Genomic DNA, 23,195 nt, shown 5'->3' on the forward strand with positions numbered 1-23,195 from the left:
GTCAGCTGTGTCCAGTTTGACTGAAAGGAGTGACATTTCCGTTAGTTTTACTGATATATCCAGTTTTAGGTTTTTGTTTTCTGTCATAAAAGATGGTGAAGTTAGTGAAAAAATTAGGTGACATTGCCTTTCATTGAAGTTTCACACATCATATAAATGTTACACAAACTTAGTTTTAAATATTCAGCTATTAACTGACAATAATCTAGTCCAGGTTGTAATTTTTATTAACTAGAGTACATAAAAGATGCTGAAGGTCGTGAAAAATGAGATGGAATCGCCCTTTAACCATTTCCCAAATCGGGAGCTGCAGTCGGGAAACCAACTTCAGCTCCGTGTAACCACACCCACCACAGCATGCCTGCTGCCCCCACCCTGCCCCCACCACAGAGTGCCTGCTGCCCCCACCCTGCCCCCACCCTGCCCCCACCACAGAGTGCCTGCTGCCCCCACCCTGCCCCCACCCTTCCCCCACCCTGCCCCCACCCTGCCCCCACCACAGAGTGCCTGCTGCCCCCACCCTGCCCCCACCCTGCCCCCACCACAGCGTGCCTGCTGCCCCCACCCTGCCCCACCACAGCGTGCCTGCTGGAACCTCCAGGAAACATTCATCGTGCTATTTGGTGGAACGATTCAGAACGAGGCCCTAACATGCCCACGAAACAAATCTCCTCGTGTTTCTCCCATTTGTGCTTTTTTCTGCCACTTCTGTTTGAAGCGCTACATCCGGGTCTCGCTGCTCGCCCGTTACTTGTGTTTTTGCTGGACGGTTTTCGTTATGACTACATAGATGAACTATATGAACTTCCAGGGTTTCGCGAGCTGGTGGAGAGAGGAGTGAAGGTGGACTACATGACTCCAGATTTTCCGAGTCTGTCGTACCCAAATTACTATTCCTTAATGACAGGTAAGCTATCAAGCCATCAGTCAAGTTATTTGTTCACAGACCGTTTGTATCATATTATAAGTTATATAAGCATTATTTTTTTTCTGTAAAACCTAAGTGCCTTTGTGGTAGTGTACATTTTGATTTAGCACAACTGTAATCTGTTGTGAAATTATTTAAATCCCAGTCATAATAATATTTTAACATAAATTTTAAGCGAACTGTTGCAGACTGAGAGGCATAGTATTCTGTTATCCATACTCAAAAAGGACTTTGGCCTTTAAAAATTTTGCAATCATTAATAATTATCCTATGACTATGGCATTTCTGCTCCTCATAGACAACAGTGCAGACAAGTTGTCCAGCAAATAGTTGAGTAGTCTGAAGATATTCTTTGACAATATTCAGTGATGAGTAAATATATTTTGACGACTGTCTATCAAACTTTCTTTATATGTATCAAATCATCTTCTTCTTGTTGTGAGTATATGAAGCAGGTGCATATATAGGTGTATATATACAGTTAAAGTTTCTAATTGGGGCTAATAATTTTGATCTTAAGTTTTGATATTTCAAAAAAAAAAATTCAAGTGCTATTTAACAGATCAATGCTTTTTTTCAGTACAGCTTTTTCAGACATCCAGTTCATTTATATATCACCAATTCAATGCACTTTGGAAAAAAATCTTTTCAATTCATTCACACATTCCAATTGATTCTAGTTATCAAACAGTACAGGATGCTCAGTTAATTATTCAAAGTAGATTAAAAAGTTTCTACGTTATGGAAGTGTATGCACTGACTTTATAAAAAAGAAAAGTTTTAAGCCTCGTTTTAAAAGTAGCTGATTCCATAGGAGAGGAGCCTGATACCTAAAGGATCTGCCCACAGTAACCCTGTGGGTAAAGCTTTAACTCCTACTTGGTTATCCTGGAAGCCCAAAGTGCAAAGGGCCCCTTTTTTTAATTTAGTTTTTTTAATTATATTTTTTTATTTCCTTTTTAAACAGCTCAGTATAGAACATAGAAAACATTACCTAGGATAAACACAACGTAGATCTTCACAGTTAAGGCAGGGTGCCACACAAATACATACATATACAGCTCTGGACAAAATTAAGAGACCCTTAAAATGATCAGTTTCTCTGACTTTTTCTTTATGGATGTATGTTTGAGTAAAATGAACATTGTTCTTTCATTATATGTACCACTCACGACATATCTCTGAAGTACCAGGCAAAATGTTTTTATTTATTTGCAGAAAATGAGAAATGGTCAAAAAACAAAAAAGTGGCAGTGCCTTCAGACCTCAAAGAAAACAGCTTCATATTAATTTAGAAACAACAATTCTAATATTTTAACTCAGGAGGAGTTTAATAATCAATAGTTTGTGGAATAAGAGTTAGGAATCAATATTTAGTTGAATAACCATGAGGTTTTCAATGAATTTCAGTGCAGCGATTTCTACATTTTTTCCAGAGCTGTATTTACATTCACGGTTAATCTATCATAAGGCTGTTTAGTATAAATGCAACAGTAGAATTTGTGAAACGGAGATAAGTAATCCAAATACACGGAAATTGTCCCTTTGTATAATGAAGAGAGTAGGTTAAGTATTACAAAGGAGAAAGTTCCATGATGAGTTTGTGCCAAAATGTTTTGGAAGGAGGTTTATCTCTGATTCATGACAAGAAGATGTTCTTCCGGTCAGCACAGGTGAGACTGTCAGACAGTCTGCCAGAACCAGGATTGAGTTAAGGCTGTTTGAACTTCTCTTTAGGTTAAAAAAGTATCTTAAATACTGAAAATGTTAGCACAAACATACAACATTAAAATTTCAGGGCCATTTTTAACTCAACTCCTAGTGACACTTACTTACTTTCATACACCCTCCTACAAAACACTGTCAGTCTCACAGTCCTCCAGCCTTCACTCTTCAGCCTTTCAACCATCAAGTACATTGACTACTCAAAAAAGTACATCAGAAAAAAATCCCCTGGCCTGGATGGAGTACTTGGGGAAGTGGTGAAAGCCTGTGCTTAGCAGCTAGCAGAGGTCCTCACTCAGATTTTCAGCCAACTGTCAGTCTCTGTCTCAAGTCAGCAACCATCATCAAATTAGGCAAAACATCTGCCATACAAAGCTTTAATAACTAAAACTGTGTATGGCTGCTTTAATTAGCTGCCATACATTGCAGGGTTTCCCCCAGAAAACTTGCGAAGCCCTGTGATTGGGGCACCGAGGTGGCCCTCATATTAAAAGATGTTAATTTGACAGGAAATGTAAAAATATTCCTGGGTAACTGTAATAAATTGTATTTAACCCAGAATTAGTCTTAAAAACAACTAATCAAAAAATAAAATTAAAATGAATATCGGTTATTTGCACTTCTGTTTGATCAAAATTAAGTCAGTGGCTCCATCAGGTCCCCCAGGGCTTCAGGGGCCCTAAAAATGCTAATATTATGCTAGTAAAGCATGGTGGGTCACCAGGTTTCTAATACACTGGGGGAAACCCTGCTATTGCATAACATCAGTAATCATGAAGTTCTTTGAGAGACTTGTTGCTCAGCATATCAAATACCTCATCCCACCTGTTTTGGATCTTCATCAATTTGTGAATAGTAGGATGTCCATGTTTTTATTGTTTTTGATTTAGTGAGTAGTTTTTTGAGATTTGAAATAATCAGTTTTCAAACTTTCCAATACTATTATTTTTCAGGCCGTCACTGTGAGACCCATCAGATGGTTGGAAATTACATGTGGGATGAAGTCTTAAACAAAGAGTTTCTTATTGGAACCAATTCTGACAGTCGGTTGCCTCTTTGGTGGAATGGATCGGAACCTCTCTGGGTCACCATGCAAAACCTGGGAAAAAAAGTTTTCATGTACTTCTGGCCTGGTGAGTGCACCACTGTTAACGTAAGGGTTTCTTAACACTTTTGATAACATTTCTTCAACTGCAGCTGAAAGATTGTAAAGAAATCCATTGTTGTAGCTTCTTTTTGTGACTTTATTGGATCTTATTTATTTTTCATTCAGGTTGGTGTAAATAAGACTAGTTCACAGCTCACAGCTTATAGCTTAGCCATAAATTATGGTTAGCTTATGGCTGAGCTAACTATATGTAACAACTTTAGAAAATGTGCTTTTATTTTTTTATTATTATAATGTTTGAAATTTCACCAAATCCTGATTAATGCTGAAGAATCCTATTTTTTTGTTATATTTTATGAATTTTGTGATTTTATTCATTTTGATAAGCACTAGTGCCGGTACTGTTACTTTAAGAGAGCATCAGTACTGTACTACCTGCAGTTGATGCTAGACTGACTGAGAAGAGGTAGGAAATTCTCTTTGCTTGTGGTTAAGCTCACATTCTATGAAATATATAAAATCATTGTAAGTGAATGTTTATTTGTTTTAAGACATACAGTGGAGTATTCTTTCTGACAAGTGAAGAACATTTTCCTTAAATGTTAGAGCAGATATTATTAGTTAGTCACAGGGTTTCTCCACTTGCTTGGGGAATTCTGATTCCTGTTCTATTTGTGCAGGTTCTTTTGTTCTACAATGTTTAAACTGGTTTTATTACAGGCACAAAACAGCTGTGATATATAATTATTTAAGAGGTTTTTTATTGAACAAAAAATTGACCTTTTTTATTATTGTGGATTCATTTACAAGAGCAATAATACTATAATACTTTGAGTTGAGGGGAATTCCGGCTCCTGGGAATGGAAGAGCTGCATGTTAAGGGGCATTTTTATTTCTATTTGTGCAGGCCTCTGCCAGCAACCTGCATTAAAGAACAACCAGCAATTTCTGTGGTTCAATTTCTCCTTTCTTCAACAGAACACAACGCAGAACACATCAAGGTTAACAGACAGTATAAAACAGTATGCTGTCTTATACTTAAAGAACACTAATAGTACACACCGGTTACACATAACTCCTAAACTTTCACTTCAGTCCCCTCACTTTCAAATAGGTGTTTTTTTTTTGTAAATATAGGACAGCAATATTTCTCTGCCTCTGAAGTATGGGATTCCCCAAGGGTTGATATTAGTGCCTGTTCTTTTTGCTTTTTGTGTGCAATAAGCACAGAGATAGCCTCAGAAAAGACTCTGTCCCCTCTAGTTGTTTTTTGCCTCTGGGTTGTATTTTTTATAAAGCACAAAATATCTTTTTATCGTTTGCAGATGACGTTCATTGGATTACCTGTAACTACAAAAGACAGTCAGTCTGCTGTCCATATGTTGCAGGATTGTCTTCAAAATGTGCAGGAATGGTTAAGAGCAAATGTTCTGAAACTAAATAAGGTTTTCAGTGTTTGGTCAACACAATCCCCTGCTTGGACATGTGTTTGGTCCCCTGTCTTTTGTTGTTCTTTAGTGAAAAAATTTGGGTGTGATTGTTTAAATTTGATAAACATATTAGCCTATTATCAAAGCCAGTTTCTTTCAGCTGAGGAGCCTTAATAAAATAAAATATTTATCTCCCTCTGGCTGATTTTGAGAGGGTTATCCACACATTTACATCACATTTAGATTATTTAAGGTTGGAGCAGCGCTCCCTGCAGTGACTGCAGAGCATCCAAAATGCTGCAGCCTGTCTGTTGACAAAAACAAGCAGGCGTGAATTTATTACCCGAGTTTTACACTTCCATCACTGGCTCCCTGTTTTTAGGATAAAATTTAAGGTCTTATTGATTGTTTTCAAGTGTTTAAACTCTATGGGCCCTTCTTACTTTAGTGAGCTCTTGCAGCACTTCAGCCTACCCTGAACTCTAAAGTCAACTGACCAGCTTTTAATGTCCATCCCTAAAGCTAGGCAAAAAACTAGAGGGGACAGAGCCTTTTCTGAGGCTGTCCCTAGATTTTGGAACAGTTTCCCTCTGTCTATTAAGCTTTCTCAGTCAGTAGGTCAGTTTAAGTCCTGCCTGAAAACTCATCCATTCTCCCTGGTGTAACACCAGTTACAGAGAAAAAGGTCAAGGATGGAAGGAAATTGCTGCAGATAAAATTCAATTGTTTTTTGTTTCATGGTATTAGCTTTTGGTATCTCTACCAATTTTATATTTATCTTATTATTTTTTTACTAAAATTAATTTCTATATTACCATTTATCTACTTGTGATGTTGTTTGTTGTGAAGCACTTTGGTCAGCTGAGACTGTTGTAAATGTGCTATATAAATAAACATTGACTTGACTCTCCATCGTGTCAAAATCTCTTTGATCAGGCATTGAGAGACAGTCTCTATAGCAGCTTTTTGGAAGGGAAACATGTCAACCCACAGAGAGAAATAATCCACAAAAACCAGGAGGTGGACATTGGCATTACTACTTTGTGGAAAGGGTTCAGTCAAGTATAGTCCTATCATTTGCCATTGTGCATTCACCTGTGTTTGCTGTAATTTACCAAAGTCTTTTTGGGTTTCTGGTTTGTGCATTTGGCAGACTTGGCAACATCTTACGTAGACCTGAATGTCCATGCGCAACCCTAACAATACACCAATGCTTGTTGGTTTTTATAGGTTTTGTATTATCTGAAATGTCCAAATAAGGGGTCATTATGGTTGTGATGCAATAATTGTGGAGAAAGTGATGGAGGGATGTTGACCTGATAGAGTTTTATGTGGTAAATGGACAACTCTGCAGATCTTCTCTTGTAGAATGGTGTACTTGATGGTATATGGTAATGCCCCTGTCAGCAGGTCAATTTGTTGAGTCAAATTGATCTTTTGACTCAACAAGTCCATTTATCATGGACCTGTGTTTGTTATAGAGAAATTGTGATTGACAGCAAAGATTCAAAGAAGGTCAAATTTATTATATGCTTCAGGTTAAAGTAAATCCAAGTCTAATACTCATCTGAACTGTGATATTAGTTATTATTTTTTAATGCGTTTACAGGTAACATATAACAAGCACAATGATTTCTTATACTTGCTTTTAGGCTGTGAAGTGGAAATTCTGAATGTTCGTCCGGCTTTCTGCAAAGAATACGTCAACAGTCCATCAAAAGAAGATCTTATACATTCGATAACCAGTTCACTTGCTGCCCTGAGGTGAGAAGACATTTTTTTTCAAACATAATATCTGATAAATTAAGATATAGAATAAGATATGTAAGTCTTTGGCAACACATGTAATACTCATTGGTAAAAGAGGTTCACTTTTTTTGTTTAATTGTGGGATTTATTAACTAGAAGAAAAATATGGTGACAGAGGAGGTGAGGACACACACACACACACACACACACACACACACATATATATATATGTGTGTATATATATATATATATATATATATATATATATATATATATATATATATATATATATATATATATATATATATATATGTGTGTGTGCTCGGGTCCTCTACCAGAGGCCTGGGAGCTTGAGGGTCCTGCAGTATCTTGGCTGTGCCAAGGACTGCTGCACATTTCTGGACTGAGATGTCTGATGTGTTCCTGGGATCTGTTGTAGCCACTGCTCCAGTTTGGGGGTTACTGCCCCGAGGGCCCCGATGACCACAGGCACCACTGTGGTCTTCACCTTCCAGGCCCTCTCCAGTTCTTCCCTGAGGCCCTGGTATTTCTCCAGTTTCTCCTTTTTCCAGATGTTGCAATCACTTGGTATTGCTACATCTACCACAACGGCTTTCCTCTGATGTTTATCCACTACGACAATGTCTGGTTGGTTCGCCATTACCATTTTGTCTGTCTGGATCTGGAAGTCCCACAGGATCTTAGCTCTGGCGTTCTCCACCACCTTTGGGGGTGTTTCCCACTTTGATCTCAGGGTTTCCAGTCCATATTCTGCACAGATGTTTCTGTACACTATGCCTGCCACTTGGTTATGTCGCTCCATGTACGCTTTCCCTGCCAGTATCTTGCACCCTGCTGTGATGTGCTGGACTGTCTCAGGGGCCTCCTTGCACAACCTACACCTTGGGTCTTGTCTGGTGTGGTAGATCTGGGCCTCTATTGCTCTGGTGTTTAGGGCCTGTTCCTGGGCGGCCAGGATGAGGGCCTCTGTGCTGTCCTTGAGTCCAGCTTTTTCCAGCCATTGGTAGGATTTACTTATATCAGCCACTTGGGTTATTTGCTGGTGGTACATCCCATGTAGGGGCTTGTCCATCAGAAATCTCAGTCCAGAAATGTGCAGTCCTTGGCACAGTTGAGATAATGTGCAGAACCCTCAAGCTCCCAGGCCTCTGGTAGAGGACCCGAGCTCAGAGGATAAGAACCACCTCGGTGGGTGAGAAGGGAATTTTTTTAATATAATGTGTGTGTTTTTTTTTTTTTCACACACACACATATTTGCAGAAAATATGTATATTTTTGACGGAATTCAATATATGACTTAAATGCAGTGTGTAAATTAATATTCCCAACTCAAAAGTCAGTGCAAATATATATATATTTTAATCCTATATTTCTGCCTTTTCCTCCTCTCCTTTCTTAAAATTACATATTTACAAATGCAAGTTCAATCAAGCATTATAAACTTTCAAAAAGTCAACGTAATGAATAACTGCATTGGGCATTTAGTCCAGCACTTAGGCAGAATGTTGAAATTGACGTCAAAAGTTTCCCTGTGTTTGGGCTCGCAAACACAGAAATGCTGCTGTAAACTTCTTTGATTGCTACACTGCATTTACAAGAACAATTAACAACATAAAAAGAAATGTTTTTTCTAACTTCCACATCAGACCTATGTCTTTATTCACAGTTTAAAATAAATGATTTTTGACCATAATCTGATAGAGTGTATAGAACCCCTTAATACTTGTACCCCTTTAGTATTAGACCAAGGGTAGCCAGACTAATGCTGAATTGCTATATTTAGCTACATATTATTGTTGAGGGGCACAAGCAGGTCTCCTGACCCACAGATAAAAAAATGGAGAAAATTGTGAAAATAAAAACTTAAAAAAGGGCACTTGGGGCATCAAGGATAAAAGGGGCAGGGTCTCAAGCCCTCAGCCCTGCACGTGCTTGAGGCTCTGTATGTATTGCTTCATTTGTTTTCATAGACATTTATTCGATACTATTGGTTGGAGATTCATTATAATATGCCTTTTCTTTTAGTTCAGGAAAAGCAGACATGGCAGCTGTTTACTATGAGCAAATAGATGTGGAAGGACATCACTTTGGACCAGAGTCTCCTCAGGTCAAAACAGCTGTGCAACACCTCGATCTCACCATGCAGATCCTAAACCAAAAAATCAAGGTAATAACATTACTATTGCTTTTACAAAGGTTTACCTTTATATGTATATCTATGTATTTGATGTATGCTTCTTTTTGTTAATGCTAGTGTCGAGACTGTTGATTTCAGTTCAGACTGATGAACTGAAATGTTTAAAATGAAGAGTTCTTCCTGTTCTACATATCAAAAGGAATGCACTAAGGCCCCAGCACAACATCAAAATTGTCCGCAGATGATGTACAAACACTAAAAAGTGTTGAACAAACTTAATATGATCTAAGTCTGGAAGTTATAACCAAATAAGTATTTATTTTGAGGAACTGTAGACCAGGGGTCACAACCTTTTTGAGACTGGGAGCTACTTCACGGGAACAGAGTAACACGAAGGACGACTTGTTTGATACAGACAGAAATTTTCTTGGCTCAGGGTTTATAACAAAAGTATATATATGTATATATGTAGACAGGAAGAGCAGGTTTCCTGGAAAAAGAGGAAGTAAGTTTCCAGCTTGCAGCTGTATAAACATAGCTGAGACCCGTCCTTGTTTAAAAGCATAAAAGTTTTAAAGGATAAAATCTAAACATTTTGAGTAATTAGATAAGATTTAAAGTAAAGTACTTATGTTAATATTGGTTTACTTATAACAATACTTATTTACACTTGTGGAAAAACGTACAAGTAAAACAAGTAACTGTAACTTTGGTATCAAATAATAAAAGAGTAATAAGTTGTGGTTATCATAAACTTATAAATTAATGCTAAATTAAAGACACTAAAAGGATTATGAATGTGATTTTAACATTGAATTTGAAATGGTGTAAAACATGTAACTGCTATTAAAGATCACTGATGATGTGTTGGAGGTGGATGACATAGTTTGATTTAACTTGCGGACCCACATGCAGGAACCACACACTGGATAGAAAGGCAAGTGATTTATTTACAACAGGACAAATAAAATTCAGTCCTCTGGACTTCGATAGGCGGCGAGGGTCGCTCGACCAGGTTGGCCTGAAACGAGAGCTGAATTATAACGGGTTCAGAGTGTGAGTTCGGAGGAGGAATCAGGAGCTGGTTTACATTGGTGCGGATCTTCCAGAGCTTAGGGGTGAGGCGTCAGGATCCGGCGTGAGGGTGTGCAACAGTGCCGGGGGTGAGTGCGAGGAGAAATCACAAGTGGTTGGAACAGGATGGAGTCAGTGGAAATGGCGGAGCAGGCAGGGATTCTCAGGAGCTTCTTGAAACGAGAACACAAAAAGTCCTAGAAACGAACAGGACACGGAGAGTAAGTAACTTCGAGTTACACAACAAGGTTCTAGAAACAAGTTTTCAACAGGTGAGGCCAGAGTGACTACCGGTAGCGTCAACCATCTAGCGATGACTGGAGGATTCTGCCGCTCCTATATTCCAGCACGCTGATGAGGCAGATCAGCGTCACCTGCGCTGGCTCCCCAGACTCCTCACGAAGATCCTCGCTGAAGGAAGATGTAACACTCCCACTCACACTCTCATGCACACGCTCTCACACCGGAATCCTGACAGTGGACAGTAGGTGAAGGGTTAGGGGTAAGATGGGGACTAACGGGAAAGCAGAGATGACCAAGGCCTTATTAGGACATAGATTGTTGAACAACTTAAACATGTCAGAGACACGGGAGGAACGTTGAGCAACCCTGAGACATTAGCCAAGACATCAGGACAAAATGTCTCTAAGACAGTGATGGATATGAGTGTATCTGTCCAAACAAGTTACCCAATAAAGCACAGCAACAGTGTTAGCCAATGAAAATGCACTGAAAGCGGGTATAAACCCATATAAGGGGAGAGCAAAAGAGGAATCTTTGGTTGGATCCTCCAGGCAGCTTCGAGCCAAGACCGAGATGGACAAAGAACTCTGCAGCTGAAGAAGAGCCGGGGCTACAGAGCCGAAGACTGTCCTGTTCACGGGGACCAATCCATCAGCCCCGCAACATGTGGCTTCAAATCGGACTTCTCTCATCGGCTGGGTTCAGACCCCAAAGACTCCAAAGACAAAGATGAAGACCAAGGAAAAGATAAAGACCCAAGTCCTGCGTGTCCTCATCACCCATGCAGAGATGACAGTTATTCAGACCAACAGAGATCCCTGCCTTCGTCAATCAACTCCTTTTCCTGCTGCAACACCTTCTTTATCATCGATCCAGTTCTGGGGTTGGAGACACCAAACTCCATCCGTCTCTCTAAAGATTCCCTTTTTAGTTCTTAATATCAGCGTTAGGGAAAGACAGGCTAGATGATTGATTTTACTTATTGGATTATTTCTGCTACTGAATTAAGCTGTACTGACCCTTGCAAAATTCCTTTACTAATAAAATATTTAGCATAAAGAAAATCTAAAAGATGTTGTGGACATTCAATTAATGAGTCAACTCAAAGTTCTTTGATGGTAGTAAAATAGCTGTGATGTTTGATTCTGGGGAAGAAAACTAGGTCATGTTTTATAGGTTGCTTTAGCCCAAATTTAAAACAACATCCTTGGGACTCGCCCGAGTCACTAAACCAACCTGATTCACTAACAAGTGCAAGTTGTAAAAAAGAGAAGGAGCAACCGTTAACAGATGTGCTCTGTGAAACTAGTTATCTGTATGTTGCTCAGTCTGGCTAATTCACAGGGGGAAGAAGGGTGAGACATCTGGATGTAGGCCGTCAGTAACCAGGCGAATCCTTTCTGGAAACCAGCTTAAACAGAGTTTACTTCAGTTCTGGATAGGGTAAATCCCAGCAGATTTAGGAAACTCAATTGACCCGTTAGATGGAGAGCTGGTAGCACATCTCCCCTCTCAGAAGAGGAAGTAGTGACTGAGAGAGGAGAGAGTGAAGGAAGGGGGTCATGAGGGGGGGTGTAGCGGCAATGACAAGCTGCTAAATAAACCAAAGTAAATGGACCAAAGTAAATGGACCAATAAGATTCACACTTTGGCCTGCCACACCCACTTTGGCCTGCCACACCCACTTTGGCCTGCCACACCCACTTTGGCCTGCCACACCCACTTTGGCCTGCCACACCCACTTTGGCCTGCCACACCCACTTTGGCCTGCCACACCCACTTTGGCCTGCCACACCCACGTCTTGAACGTGTGCTACGTTCAAGACGTTTTGACACATAAGATTTTTTTTTCTCCGCAGTTTTGTTCATTGTAAAGAAGGTTCGATAATAAAAATTTCAGAAATGATTGTTTTCTTGTTTTACTTCATGGAAAATGTTAAGCTAGACAGAGCGGGTTCAGCTGCCCTCTGATAACATCCTGCAGGATGTTATCAGAGGGTTATTCTGAACTTTAACCATAGAAGAGAGTTATGCATAAGGCATAAAGTGTGAGTTTCATGTCAAAATGAATGTTTAAATAAGTGTGTATATATATATATATATATATATATATATATATATATATATACATATATATATATTATATATATATATATGTATATATATATATATATATATATATATATATATATATAGGAAGGAGGTCATGAGGGGGGGTGTAGCGGCATATATATATATATATATATATATATATATATATATATATATATATATATATATATATATATATATATATATATATATATAATTTCTTATTTCCTTTCAGGACAGCAACCTGGAGAATCAGTTAAATGTGATGTTATTTTCAGACCATGGTATGACAAAGATCCAGTGGATGGAGAAGGTGATAGAACTGGACAAATATATAGACATGTCAGACATTGTGAAGATAATGGATAGAGGACCAGTAGTCAGCCTGTGGCCTAAAAACACCACATACCAAAAGGTAACCCTGTGTCATTTTTTTTACTATATTTTTTAGAAATAAAACTCTGCATAAATGTTGCGATTTTGTGGCCTCAGCATGTTGATGGAGAACATTCTTATTTTTACATGTAATATCATAAAAATAAGGAACACAACAAACATATCAGGAACAAAGATGAATCAAATCTAAACTAATGCTTTGTTCTAAAATAAAATGCAACAATATGTATCTCTTGAAAATGGAAAATATATGACAAACGTATACATTTGTTCTATAAATCCATCAGAATTGACAAGCTGACAAGGAGGGAATTAACCTATTTAATCCCAAAAATTTTCCTGCAAAATATGTGCATGCATTTCAATCCTCTGACCTTCCTAACACATCATATTTATGAATTTTTACATTTTATGTTGATTATGTTAGTAAAAATTTAGGTTTTATACTTGGCAACAATTGTTGCTAGTGGGAAACAGCATAGTGTAAATTGCACATATATGGCCTATTTATACTTATAAAAAGAAGAAAAATTATGACATGTATGACCTATTATAACAAAGAATGGTTACAAGAGTGTTCAGAAATATTTTAGATACATAAAGATTTAATACTGCATCCTGCAGATGTCATTGTCTCAACCTTCGACCTCAATTGGTAATTTCATCAAAGAGGCAAAATCAGGTAAAAATGTTCTGAACAAATCTGCATCTGGGAGGAAATTGTCCCTGTTCCACTAGACCAATCACTACACCGTGGCCCTGTCCTGAACCGTCATCTTGTAGTCGTCATTCAATGAATAGGCCACACTTTGTGTAAAGAGTTGCCTTTGTGGGGGTTAGAGAAGGGAGGGTTTCAACTATGGGAATGACAGTGATGTAGAAGACATCATTTTCAGATTCCTTTAGGTCTAGAAGATCTAAAATATCTGATAGTTTTAAGCTATGTGGGAACAGCAAGGTATATTGAATGGACAGTAAAGCTGTGGAGACCTAGCATAGTACTGTCTATGTATTGTGCTAGCGGCAACAATTGTTGCCATGTTTACATTCACTCTACTTATGATCAAAATATGATTGAAGGGATACAATATTCTTTATATATCAGCAGAAGACACCAGCTGTCTACAGCTTCCTGAGTAGAGCTGGATTTAAAGTGTACTCATTCCAATTACAGGGCCTTGAAAGAGGCCTCTATTGTTATTTTTCATCACTACCTCACCCGAGTTAGGAATGGGTAATTTGCACGCCTGCTGCCTTCCTTGGATGTGGTAGCAAACTTCACTATATGACAGCTGGAGTGTCTTGCCGAGCAGTCATATATCAGCAGAGTGAAGAGGAGGGGGCTCACCACGTACCCCTGAGGCGAGCCAGTACTGAGGGGGATGAAGGAGGAGACAGTATTGTGAATCCTGACAGTCTGACGTCTGTTGGTCAGGAGGTCCAGAATCCACTTCCCCAGTATGGAACTCAATCCAAGAGAGGAGAGCTTCTGCACCAGGGTCTCTGGGATGATGGTGTTGAAAGCTGAAAAGAAATCCAGAAAAAGCAGACAGATGTAGGAGTTCCTTCTCTCCAGTTGTGTGAAGGCTGTGTGGATCACCGATGAAATGGCGTCCGCAGTGAACCGGTTCTTCCTATAGGCATACTTTGGGGGTTCACAGTGATGTCAATGGAGTCCTTGATGTGATTCATGACTAGCCTCTCAAAGCACTTCATGACTACCAATGTTAAGGCTATTGGTTGATAGTCATTCAGGCTTGTCACTGGGGAGCATTTGGGGTCAGTAATAATAGTCTTTAAGCAGGTGGGCACAGATGACAGTGTGCCCACCTGTCATCTGTCTCAATACCTGTCTGAGGTGTGCACACCTCAGATGGACACCTGTCTGAGGTGTCCATCAACACCTCAGACAGCTGGTGTGCACAGTCCCTCAGTACTCGCCCTGGGATTTTGTTGGAGCCAGCAGACTTACAGGGGTTGATTTCCTGGAGGGAAGCTGATCACGTTGCTATGTGTGAGGCGTGTCACCAGGTGGTGGTGTTAGTCTGGTGCTGAGGGAAGCGTTAGCATCCTCAAAGCTGATGTAGAACTTATTAAATGCATCTGGCAGTGAAGGGGCCCTTGGACATTGTGCACCCCTGATGTTGTGCTTAGTAATGCACTTGATGCATTACTAACTCTTTTAATAAAAAAATTGTTTAATTTATTTAAGTAATAACATGTTAATACATATTTTAGTAAACTAACTGAAGACCTCCCCTGAGCATCCTTTGTCTCTAGCACTGCCATCCAATGTCATACATGTTGATAAATAAAGGATGAAGTGTTGTGCAGCCATTGCTCACACTGATTTTACACTTTAAACAGAAAACAGCTCATTTTGCTGCTGTTTCAGTCTCATTATGATGAGAAATAAAACATTGTGGCTCGAGTAGCTAACTTTTAGACAAAATTACTAGTAAAACATTGGACTATTTCAGAATTAAAACGACTTAGCCAAAAATATTTGGTTATGAAAGTAAACTAAGAAGTTAAACAAGCAATATTCATGGCAACGTTCCCAACAGATGTTCACATTCATGTGAAAGGAGTTTCTGACTTTTTGCTGTTTCCTGTCTCTATGGAGCCCTGTGTTGACGGTGGTGTGTTGTACCTACATAGTAGAAAAATTCAAAATCAAATAGTTTTTGCAATTGTGGTGAAATTCTTGGGTGAAACAAATGCATATGTTTGGGACAAATGCACCTGTCTCTAATATTGGGGGTGACACGTCCCCTCCGTCCCACCTGGTTCCTATGCCTATGGAATAGAGCCATTTCAGAGTTGCTTTATAAAATTAGTTTTTTCTGTTTGTGTGTATTACCAGGTCTATGCTGCCTTGAGCCAAGTCCGTAACATGCGTGTCTATTCCAGGCAGGAAATCCCTGAACGGTTTCTTTACAAAAAAGGGAACTTTGTTTCTTCTCTCACTTTGGTTGCTGAACCAGGCTGGTTTATCACTAAGGTATGAAATAACATTATATCAACTTATATAATTTTTTATTTGTCATCTCATCTTTTATAGTTATAGTATCTGCCTTTGAGAATAGAATATAATTTTCCAGCTAAACGTTTAGAGTTAGAAAGTAAAAGAAATATCAAAGTAAAAGAAAACTCACTTTAAATTCAATGTATTTACTTACAAAATTGCTAAAAAACAAATATACTTAGCATGTTAAACTTCAGCATACTTGAAGCCAGACCACTCATCGGTGTATTTTAAGTGTGTTATTTTAAACAACTAATTTTGTTCTTAGTGTATTTTAGTACTAATTCAATTGTTCTATATCACAATTTAAAGTATGCTAAGTGTACTATAACATGCGTTTTTTTTTTTGTTGGAACAACTAACGTTATACTTTGTATACTTTAAGTATATGGTTTCTTAAGAATATCTTAAGTGTACTATTTTTGTGATCGAATTACATTTAAAATATATTTATTTTATAAATTTAGAATCTATAAAATAAAGGGTTAAGAGGGATTTCCCTTTTTGTACATAATCACACTTATTCTCCAAGCTTCTGGTATAAATTTTGTATCAATAGAACAATATTTGGGGAAAATAGACAGGGCATGCAAATATCAGCAGGCTCAAAATCCATATTGCCAAAAAACGCATTCCCCTCCAAATTTGAAGAAACAAAGAGCTAAGAGTGAAATAACATTTTCTACATAATCACACCTGTTTTCTAAGCTACTGGTATAAGTTTTATATCAATAGGACAGTAGACAGGGGATGTAGATATTGGCAGGCTAAAGATAGCCTTTATTTATTCTTGCTGGAGTTTTTTTTCTTTTTGTCTTAACGGTTGTGAGGTGACATGGAGTGGAAGAAAAGACTAATAACTCCTCATCTTTTACTCGTGTGAAATATTTCGTTATAGTTTTTTTTTTTTGTAATTTTTTTCTCAGGGGATTTTGGTTGGCTCTAGTGGCCCGTATTGTTTTTAAAGTAGGCTGACAGGAAAGAAAGGATGGAGAAAGATGGTAGGCATGCGGCAAATGTCACTGGGACTGGGAGTCAAACCTGCGACGGCCGCGTCGGCCTCAACGCGGTGTAGGGTGATAGTGTAGGGGTTATGATGAACCCCTACATTATCACAGCACTCCCCTTGTTCTTTTATTTCTTTTGTGCGTGTATGTGGGAGACAGCATGGAATTCTCTTTTGTTCTTTGTGTTGTAACTGAACTAAAATGAATCAAAACAATAATAATAATAAAAATAATAATAATTTTGATCATTCTAGCTAAGCATAAAAGAGAGGTTTGGTCTGATTTAACTTTAAAATTATGTAGAAATATCTTGTTTCATTTTTCTTTCAGTAAAGACTGGTATTATATATTCTCTACATACATTGTGTAAATATGATTATGTTACATGTTGTTTACTTTGTCTGAAAGCATGTTATGTCTTATGTCATCGTGTCATATTTATTGGTGTTCTCTGCAGAACAAGACAACACTTCCCTACTGGAAAAATGACTCGGGGGAGGCATCAGCTTGGCAAAATGGCTGGCATGGTTATGATAACGAGTTTATCGACATGAGAGGCTTTTTCATGGCAGTAGGGCCAGGTAAATTCATTTCAAATTTAGCATGGTATTTTGTTTTATTTGTGATCTAGTAACACCTTTTTACACCACTTTTAAGTGTAACACACTTACACAGTAAGTGTATCACATACAGTAAGTGTGGAACACAGAAACAAAAGATGCATTTGCCTAAAAGAGATAAAAATACGAGATTTGCTATAATATAAGAGAAAAAAATAACTCTTTGGGATTGGGATGACATTTAGCTCAATTAAGAAAGTTGACTGCTTCATCTTTTTGTTTATGAGTGATGGTGGTATAAAGTGGAAGATGGTCAGACTGACTTGGACTTTTTCTGCTCTAATGCCAGTAAGAAAAAAAGAGCCGAGCCATAAAGCAAAGCTCTTGATCACCATTTCATCTGCATTTTGATCCTAGGACCATGACATATGGATTTCAACTTCTGTCATTCAGAAAGCCTCCAAAGTAAAACCACTGCTTCTCTCCACCAAAGGTGTCAATTTAGATGGCTTGTAAATGCCTCAACCCATTTTACAAACTATTTCATATTCAGGTCCAGTGGATCCAAATACAAATACAACTCAGAGTTGTGACTGGTTCTCCTCTAGAAAAGTTAAGGAAATCATGGTTTACTCTAACTTATCATGTCACAAGTCATGAACAACTTTAAGTTAAGAGCCTAAAATGTTAAGTTTTCAAATTATATATCCAAATAAAATTCGAAATGAAAATCATTACTTATATTGCATTTCAGTATTTGTTTGTCTTCAAATCATATTTGTTTACTTATGGTTGCAGTTTGAAATTGTTTGAAAATAGAAAATACATTTAAATCAAGTAAAACTATTTTTTGTAGGTTAGAGTATCCTTATATTCTTGTAACCTTTCAAGAAAAACAAAGGTCTGTGGTTATTTCTTTTGATAGCTTTCGAAAACTGTAATTCTTGTGTTTGTGCAATAATTTAAATGATCACTTAGCAATTACATTTCCCAATTAATTGATTCAAAACTGTTGTTTTTAGTCTAGAGCTGAATGAATTGATCATTTCAAAACAGTTAGTGTTTATTTTAGATGTATAAACACTGTAATTTGACATGTCCAAATGACCTAATTAATCTTCTAAAAATGGTTTTCAACAATACACTCTTCAATGATTTCATCATTACCATTAACATTCAGATACACTAACTGAATGTTCCTCTGTACAAAGTGCATTCTGTTCTCAAAATGTCTTACCAGCAGAAAAAAACATTCCATCTACCTGTTTAATTGTGCTCACAAGCTCCATTTTTGGACATCATGGCCTGGAATTTCCTTGAGAAGGGTGCCCTGGTCTCAGGAACCTGGAAACCGACTTGGACAAGCCCCCGGTTTTTGATTTGCACAATTTTTCTGTTCCATGTAACTCCCAGGTCCATTAAACAATTCTGGGACCAGAGCATTACCCCTCAGAGTCACTGCTTTGTTTAAGAATACAACAGCATTTTATGCAAAAAATGATGAAATGTTACAAGAAATGGATACAGAGTGACATTCACGTTCCAGTTGGGCTCCACTCAGCACACCATAAAGATTGTAATGCAATATCTGCTTTTATCTTTTCCTCATTCTGCTTCCTCTCTAAGAGGTGTTAGCCTGTTTTGATCAGTTTTGTTTATGTGTGACTGTCGCCAATCTTATATGTTATGGCAATGTTTATTCGTGCAACAGTGTGCATGTGTGCAGATAAAAAATAGAGGAAAGACACAAAACACACAAAATCATATATTCATAACAATCTGACCTTGCCTAACCAAAAAACTCTGTTTTATGATATTTGACAACCACTACTAGCTTGATGGATAAATTTAAATAATATGCCATATTTTATATGCTGCTACCCCCGCGACCCGACCCCGGATAAGCGGCAGAAGATGGATGGATGGATGGATGGATGGATGGATGGATGGATGGATGGATGGATGGATGGATGGATGGATGGATGGATGGATGGATGGATGGATGGATGGATGGATGGATGGATGCCATATTTTATGGATTTGCTATGAATACCATCTGTTATCTTATGTCCTCCCACTGTTGTGTGTTTTATTTGGGAGGTGACTGTGGTGTGGTTTTTTTCATGTTGAAAATCTATAAAATCAATCGATTTACAAAAAAACACAAGATGTATATTTGGAATAGAAAATGTATGTTGGTGCTTTGTCAGGTTTTTATGAAATTGTGTTCAAACTGGAATGACAAAATATAAAGCAGAGATCTAAATATATTTTCTTTGTCTACCCAGATTTCAAGAAGAATGTTCGAGCAGCCCCCATTAGAGCAGTGGATGTCTACAACCTGATGTGCTGGACTTTAGGTGTAAATCCTTTGCCTAATAATGGATCTTGGTCTCGAGTTGAGTACCTACTTAATGGCTTTGAAAGTCCATTACAGTCTGGAATGCTTTGGACCTACAGTGTGGGTTTTCTGGGAGTACTGTTAGAATTTTACTAGGAGATGCAAATTAATTACCACATATAGATTTTTGTTGTAATGATCTGCTGTGGTTGGTGAAAGAATAATTACAAATTTAATTACACTTATACTTCTGACAAGTAGTATCTATATTTAGATATCTAACTATACTGAAATTGTACTTTTAGCTTATGTTTCAATTTACTTCTGTTTTTATTTTTGCTTGATTTTTAGATTGATAAAAACTATGCATAATATAATTTTGCTTTGTATTGTTTTCAGTCAATGTTTTTTTCTCTGTTTTTTAAAAAGAATTTTATCTAAGAACATAATTTTCCGTTTCCGTAAACTGATGGACTAATTAACCATATAACAAAACTGTAATCTTCAAAGAGAATATATGGTTGTCCAAAAATAACGCTAGAAATTTTTTTTCCAAAAAACTGAATAACTTCCTGTAAAGTTGATCACAATGTGTCGGTCTAACATTTAGAGATTATTTTGTGAGCCTTCTATGAGAATCTGCATGTGGAACTAAACTGAAAACAGAGATGCAGTTTTGAAAATTAACAAATGGATGATGGGTAATTTCTGTCAGAAAAGCTGAAATTTGCTGACTGTTAGTCTATAAGACTGAGAGGAAGAGAGAATGCTTTGGACCTACAGTATGGGTTTGTGATTCAGGCTGGAACTACATGGTGCTCTGTTCCACATCGACTGCTTTTTTATTTCATGAAGTACCAAAATACTGTTTTATAGGAACACAGTATTTTGGGGTACATTTTTTCCTGCACTTTCTAAGCAACAGTGCCATGTGCCCTTGAGCATCAATTGCAGGTTGACAACAACCTGCATGCTGTTCACAAACTGCTGAAGCGTGGCCTCCTATTCTGCTTTAAGAGTGGCCTTCAGGTCACCGTGGCTGTGGGATATAGAGTTAGAGAATCTGATTCCACAGATATCCTATCTAACGTATTTTATCACATCAATAAAGCAGCAATATACAATAATGAAAGCATCCGAATTTTCACACTTAAATGTTCTCCCTAAACACAAAGCAGACAGCAATAAATTGTTGGAAGCTGTCCTAATCAGTGAACCACTCAAAGAAATAAGAATAGAAAATAAAATAAAAAAAGAAACAGGGGATCTCTCTAAAAAATGCAGAAAAGGGTTGTAAAACTTGCTTTGCTGTGGTTTCAGAAACACAAATTGTAGATTAAATTTTTTCTAAGCCCATAGGGCCATACATGTAAGATAGGTCCATCAGATGCAGCCTCAGATACAACGACAACTGCAGAGTCATCTGAGTATTTCTGTAGATTACAGAAGTCAGACTTGTGCTTTTAGTCTGAAGTGTAGAGAGTGAAAAGGATGGGTGAGAGTACAGTCCCCTACAGTGCTCCTGTGTTGCTGGTCAGTCTCACAAGCTGTAGTCTGTCTGTCATATATCCAGGTGATTGTTGAGGCCTTCACTTGTGTCTTCTGGATTTTCTGACAAAGCAAATCAGACTGAACCGTATTAAGTGCACTGGAGAAAGAGACTCCACTTCTTGGTGTTGCCTTGCAACCAGGCCTCTCCTCTCACCATCCACTGGGCATGCCCTGATCTGGAATTTACACACACTGCCCCCCTCTTCTGCAAACTCCCTGGACCAGCAGTCAGTGGTAGAGTTCAGCTTCTGAGTAATGTGATGGATATCAAACTGAAATGGTTGCATTGCCGAATGCCAGTAGGCTATTCTGTTGTTTGAGGCTTTCATTCTTTCAAACCACTTATGATCCATTTCTAGGGAAAACTGTTTGATGCCGTTAAACTTACCTCACCACTGTAAATCTAAAGCAAAATATGATATAAATGTTTAGTTAGAAGCAGGAGGGAATGGTAAGACGATCTGGAAACAATTAAACAGTTTATTGAATCCCAATAATGCACGCACTAATTACAAATATGAACTTGCGGTAGAAGAAAAAATCATAACTGATCCTGCTCAGCTAGCAACAATGTTTAATGATTTTTTCCTCTCTTCAGTTGAAGACTTGGCATCAAAGTTCCCACCAGCTCCAATGGATATACATGGTACAAAATAAATGAAAAAGTGTTCCGATTGGTTTGAGACAAAGGAAATTCATCACTGACATTCAAAAAGCTATCAACAGCTTAAGCAATTCTTCCGCAAAGATATGTATAATTTAGATGCTGTTTTAAAAAAATACAGCAATATTTTAATAAAATCTTTAACTCACTTAGTTAATATTTCCATCAGAACAGGGCAATTTCCCGATGCATGGAAAAAAAGCTTTGGAGAAACCGGTTTACAAATCAGGAAGTCTCCATGAAATCAGCAACTACAGGCCAGTAAGTCTCATTCCGGTCATGTCAAAAGTGCTGGAGAAAATTATTCTAGAACTACTACTATTGTAATTAGAACGCCCCAATCTTCTGCATCCTCTTCAGTTTGGCTTCAGATGGAATCATTCCACAGTGACTGCTAGAAGTTTGCTGCTTGAAAAGGTTAAACAATCACTTGATAGAGAACAAATCAGTGGTGCCGTTTTCCTTGACTTGAAAAAGGCTTTCCATACCGTGAATCACAATTTACTGATCTCAAGGCTTTCATCTTTTAATTTCTCAGAACGATCATTGTCTTGGTTTCAATCATATTTGAAAGATCGTGAACAATGTGTTGTCGTTAATAATAGTAAATCTGTCTTCTGCAAAATAGCAACAAGGATTCTGCAAGGAACCATCTTATGTCCGGTTGATTTAAAGTCCATAACCAGTTTCAGTATATTCAAAAAACAAAACTCTGGTTATATCAAAAACAGAACTGCATCCATTTTCAGTGTTTTATGTTCCACTGTTGGTTTGTAGATGTTGTCAACATTATGTTAATTTAAATTTTATCACTTCAATTTTTAAATGTACTTTTTAAAAGCCCATCCAGGGCAAGGCTGCAAATTAGCAGTTGCTATTGCACTATGACGCAAACATGAGACTGCTGTTTTGTGCAGTTCGTCTATGTCAATGTGTGTCCGTCCCTATCAAATAAACTTAAAAATAAATAAAGCAACTTGAAACAGCTCTGTTTAAAGGGTCCGACCCTCTTTAGCCAGATGGGCTGGTGCAAAGCAAGTCAACAAGAAGACTTTTTAAGCTAGTGTTGAGGAGAATATGTCAGGAGATGCTGCTTAGCATCCCAAAGTCAATCTCCACTTCAGACTGCATAGCCTGCAGCA

General features: G+C 37.9%; 1 protein-coding gene across 1 annotated transcript; it reads left to right on the forward strand.

The window, feature by feature from the left end:
• Positions 1–577: 577 nt before the first annotated feature.
• On the forward strand, positions 578–23,039 carry enpp6 (ectonucleotide pyrophosphatase/phosphodiesterase 6). The gene is made up of 8 exons (XM_055023616.1): positions 578–907; positions 3,607–3,786; positions 6,844–6,955; positions 8,987–9,128; positions 12,742–12,921; positions 15,769–15,906; positions 17,395–17,518; positions 19,786–23,039. Exons 1-8 carry the CDS (start codon positions 652–654, stop codon positions 19,992–19,994), a joined length of 1,341 nt encoding a protein of 446 aa, XP_054879591.1. The 5' UTR covers positions 578–651; the 3' UTR covers positions 19,995–23,039.
• The last annotated feature ends 156 nt before the right edge of the window (positions 23,040–23,195 follow it).

The sequence above is a fragment of the Poeciliopsis prolifica genome, unplaced genomic scaffold, assembly GCF_027474105.1.
Source record: "Poeciliopsis prolifica strain line A6 unplaced genomic scaffold, Auburn_PproV2 SCAFFOLD104, whole genome shotgun sequence".
NCBI lineage: Eukaryota > Metazoa > Chordata > Actinopteri > Cyprinodontiformes > Poeciliidae > Poeciliopsis > Poeciliopsis prolifica.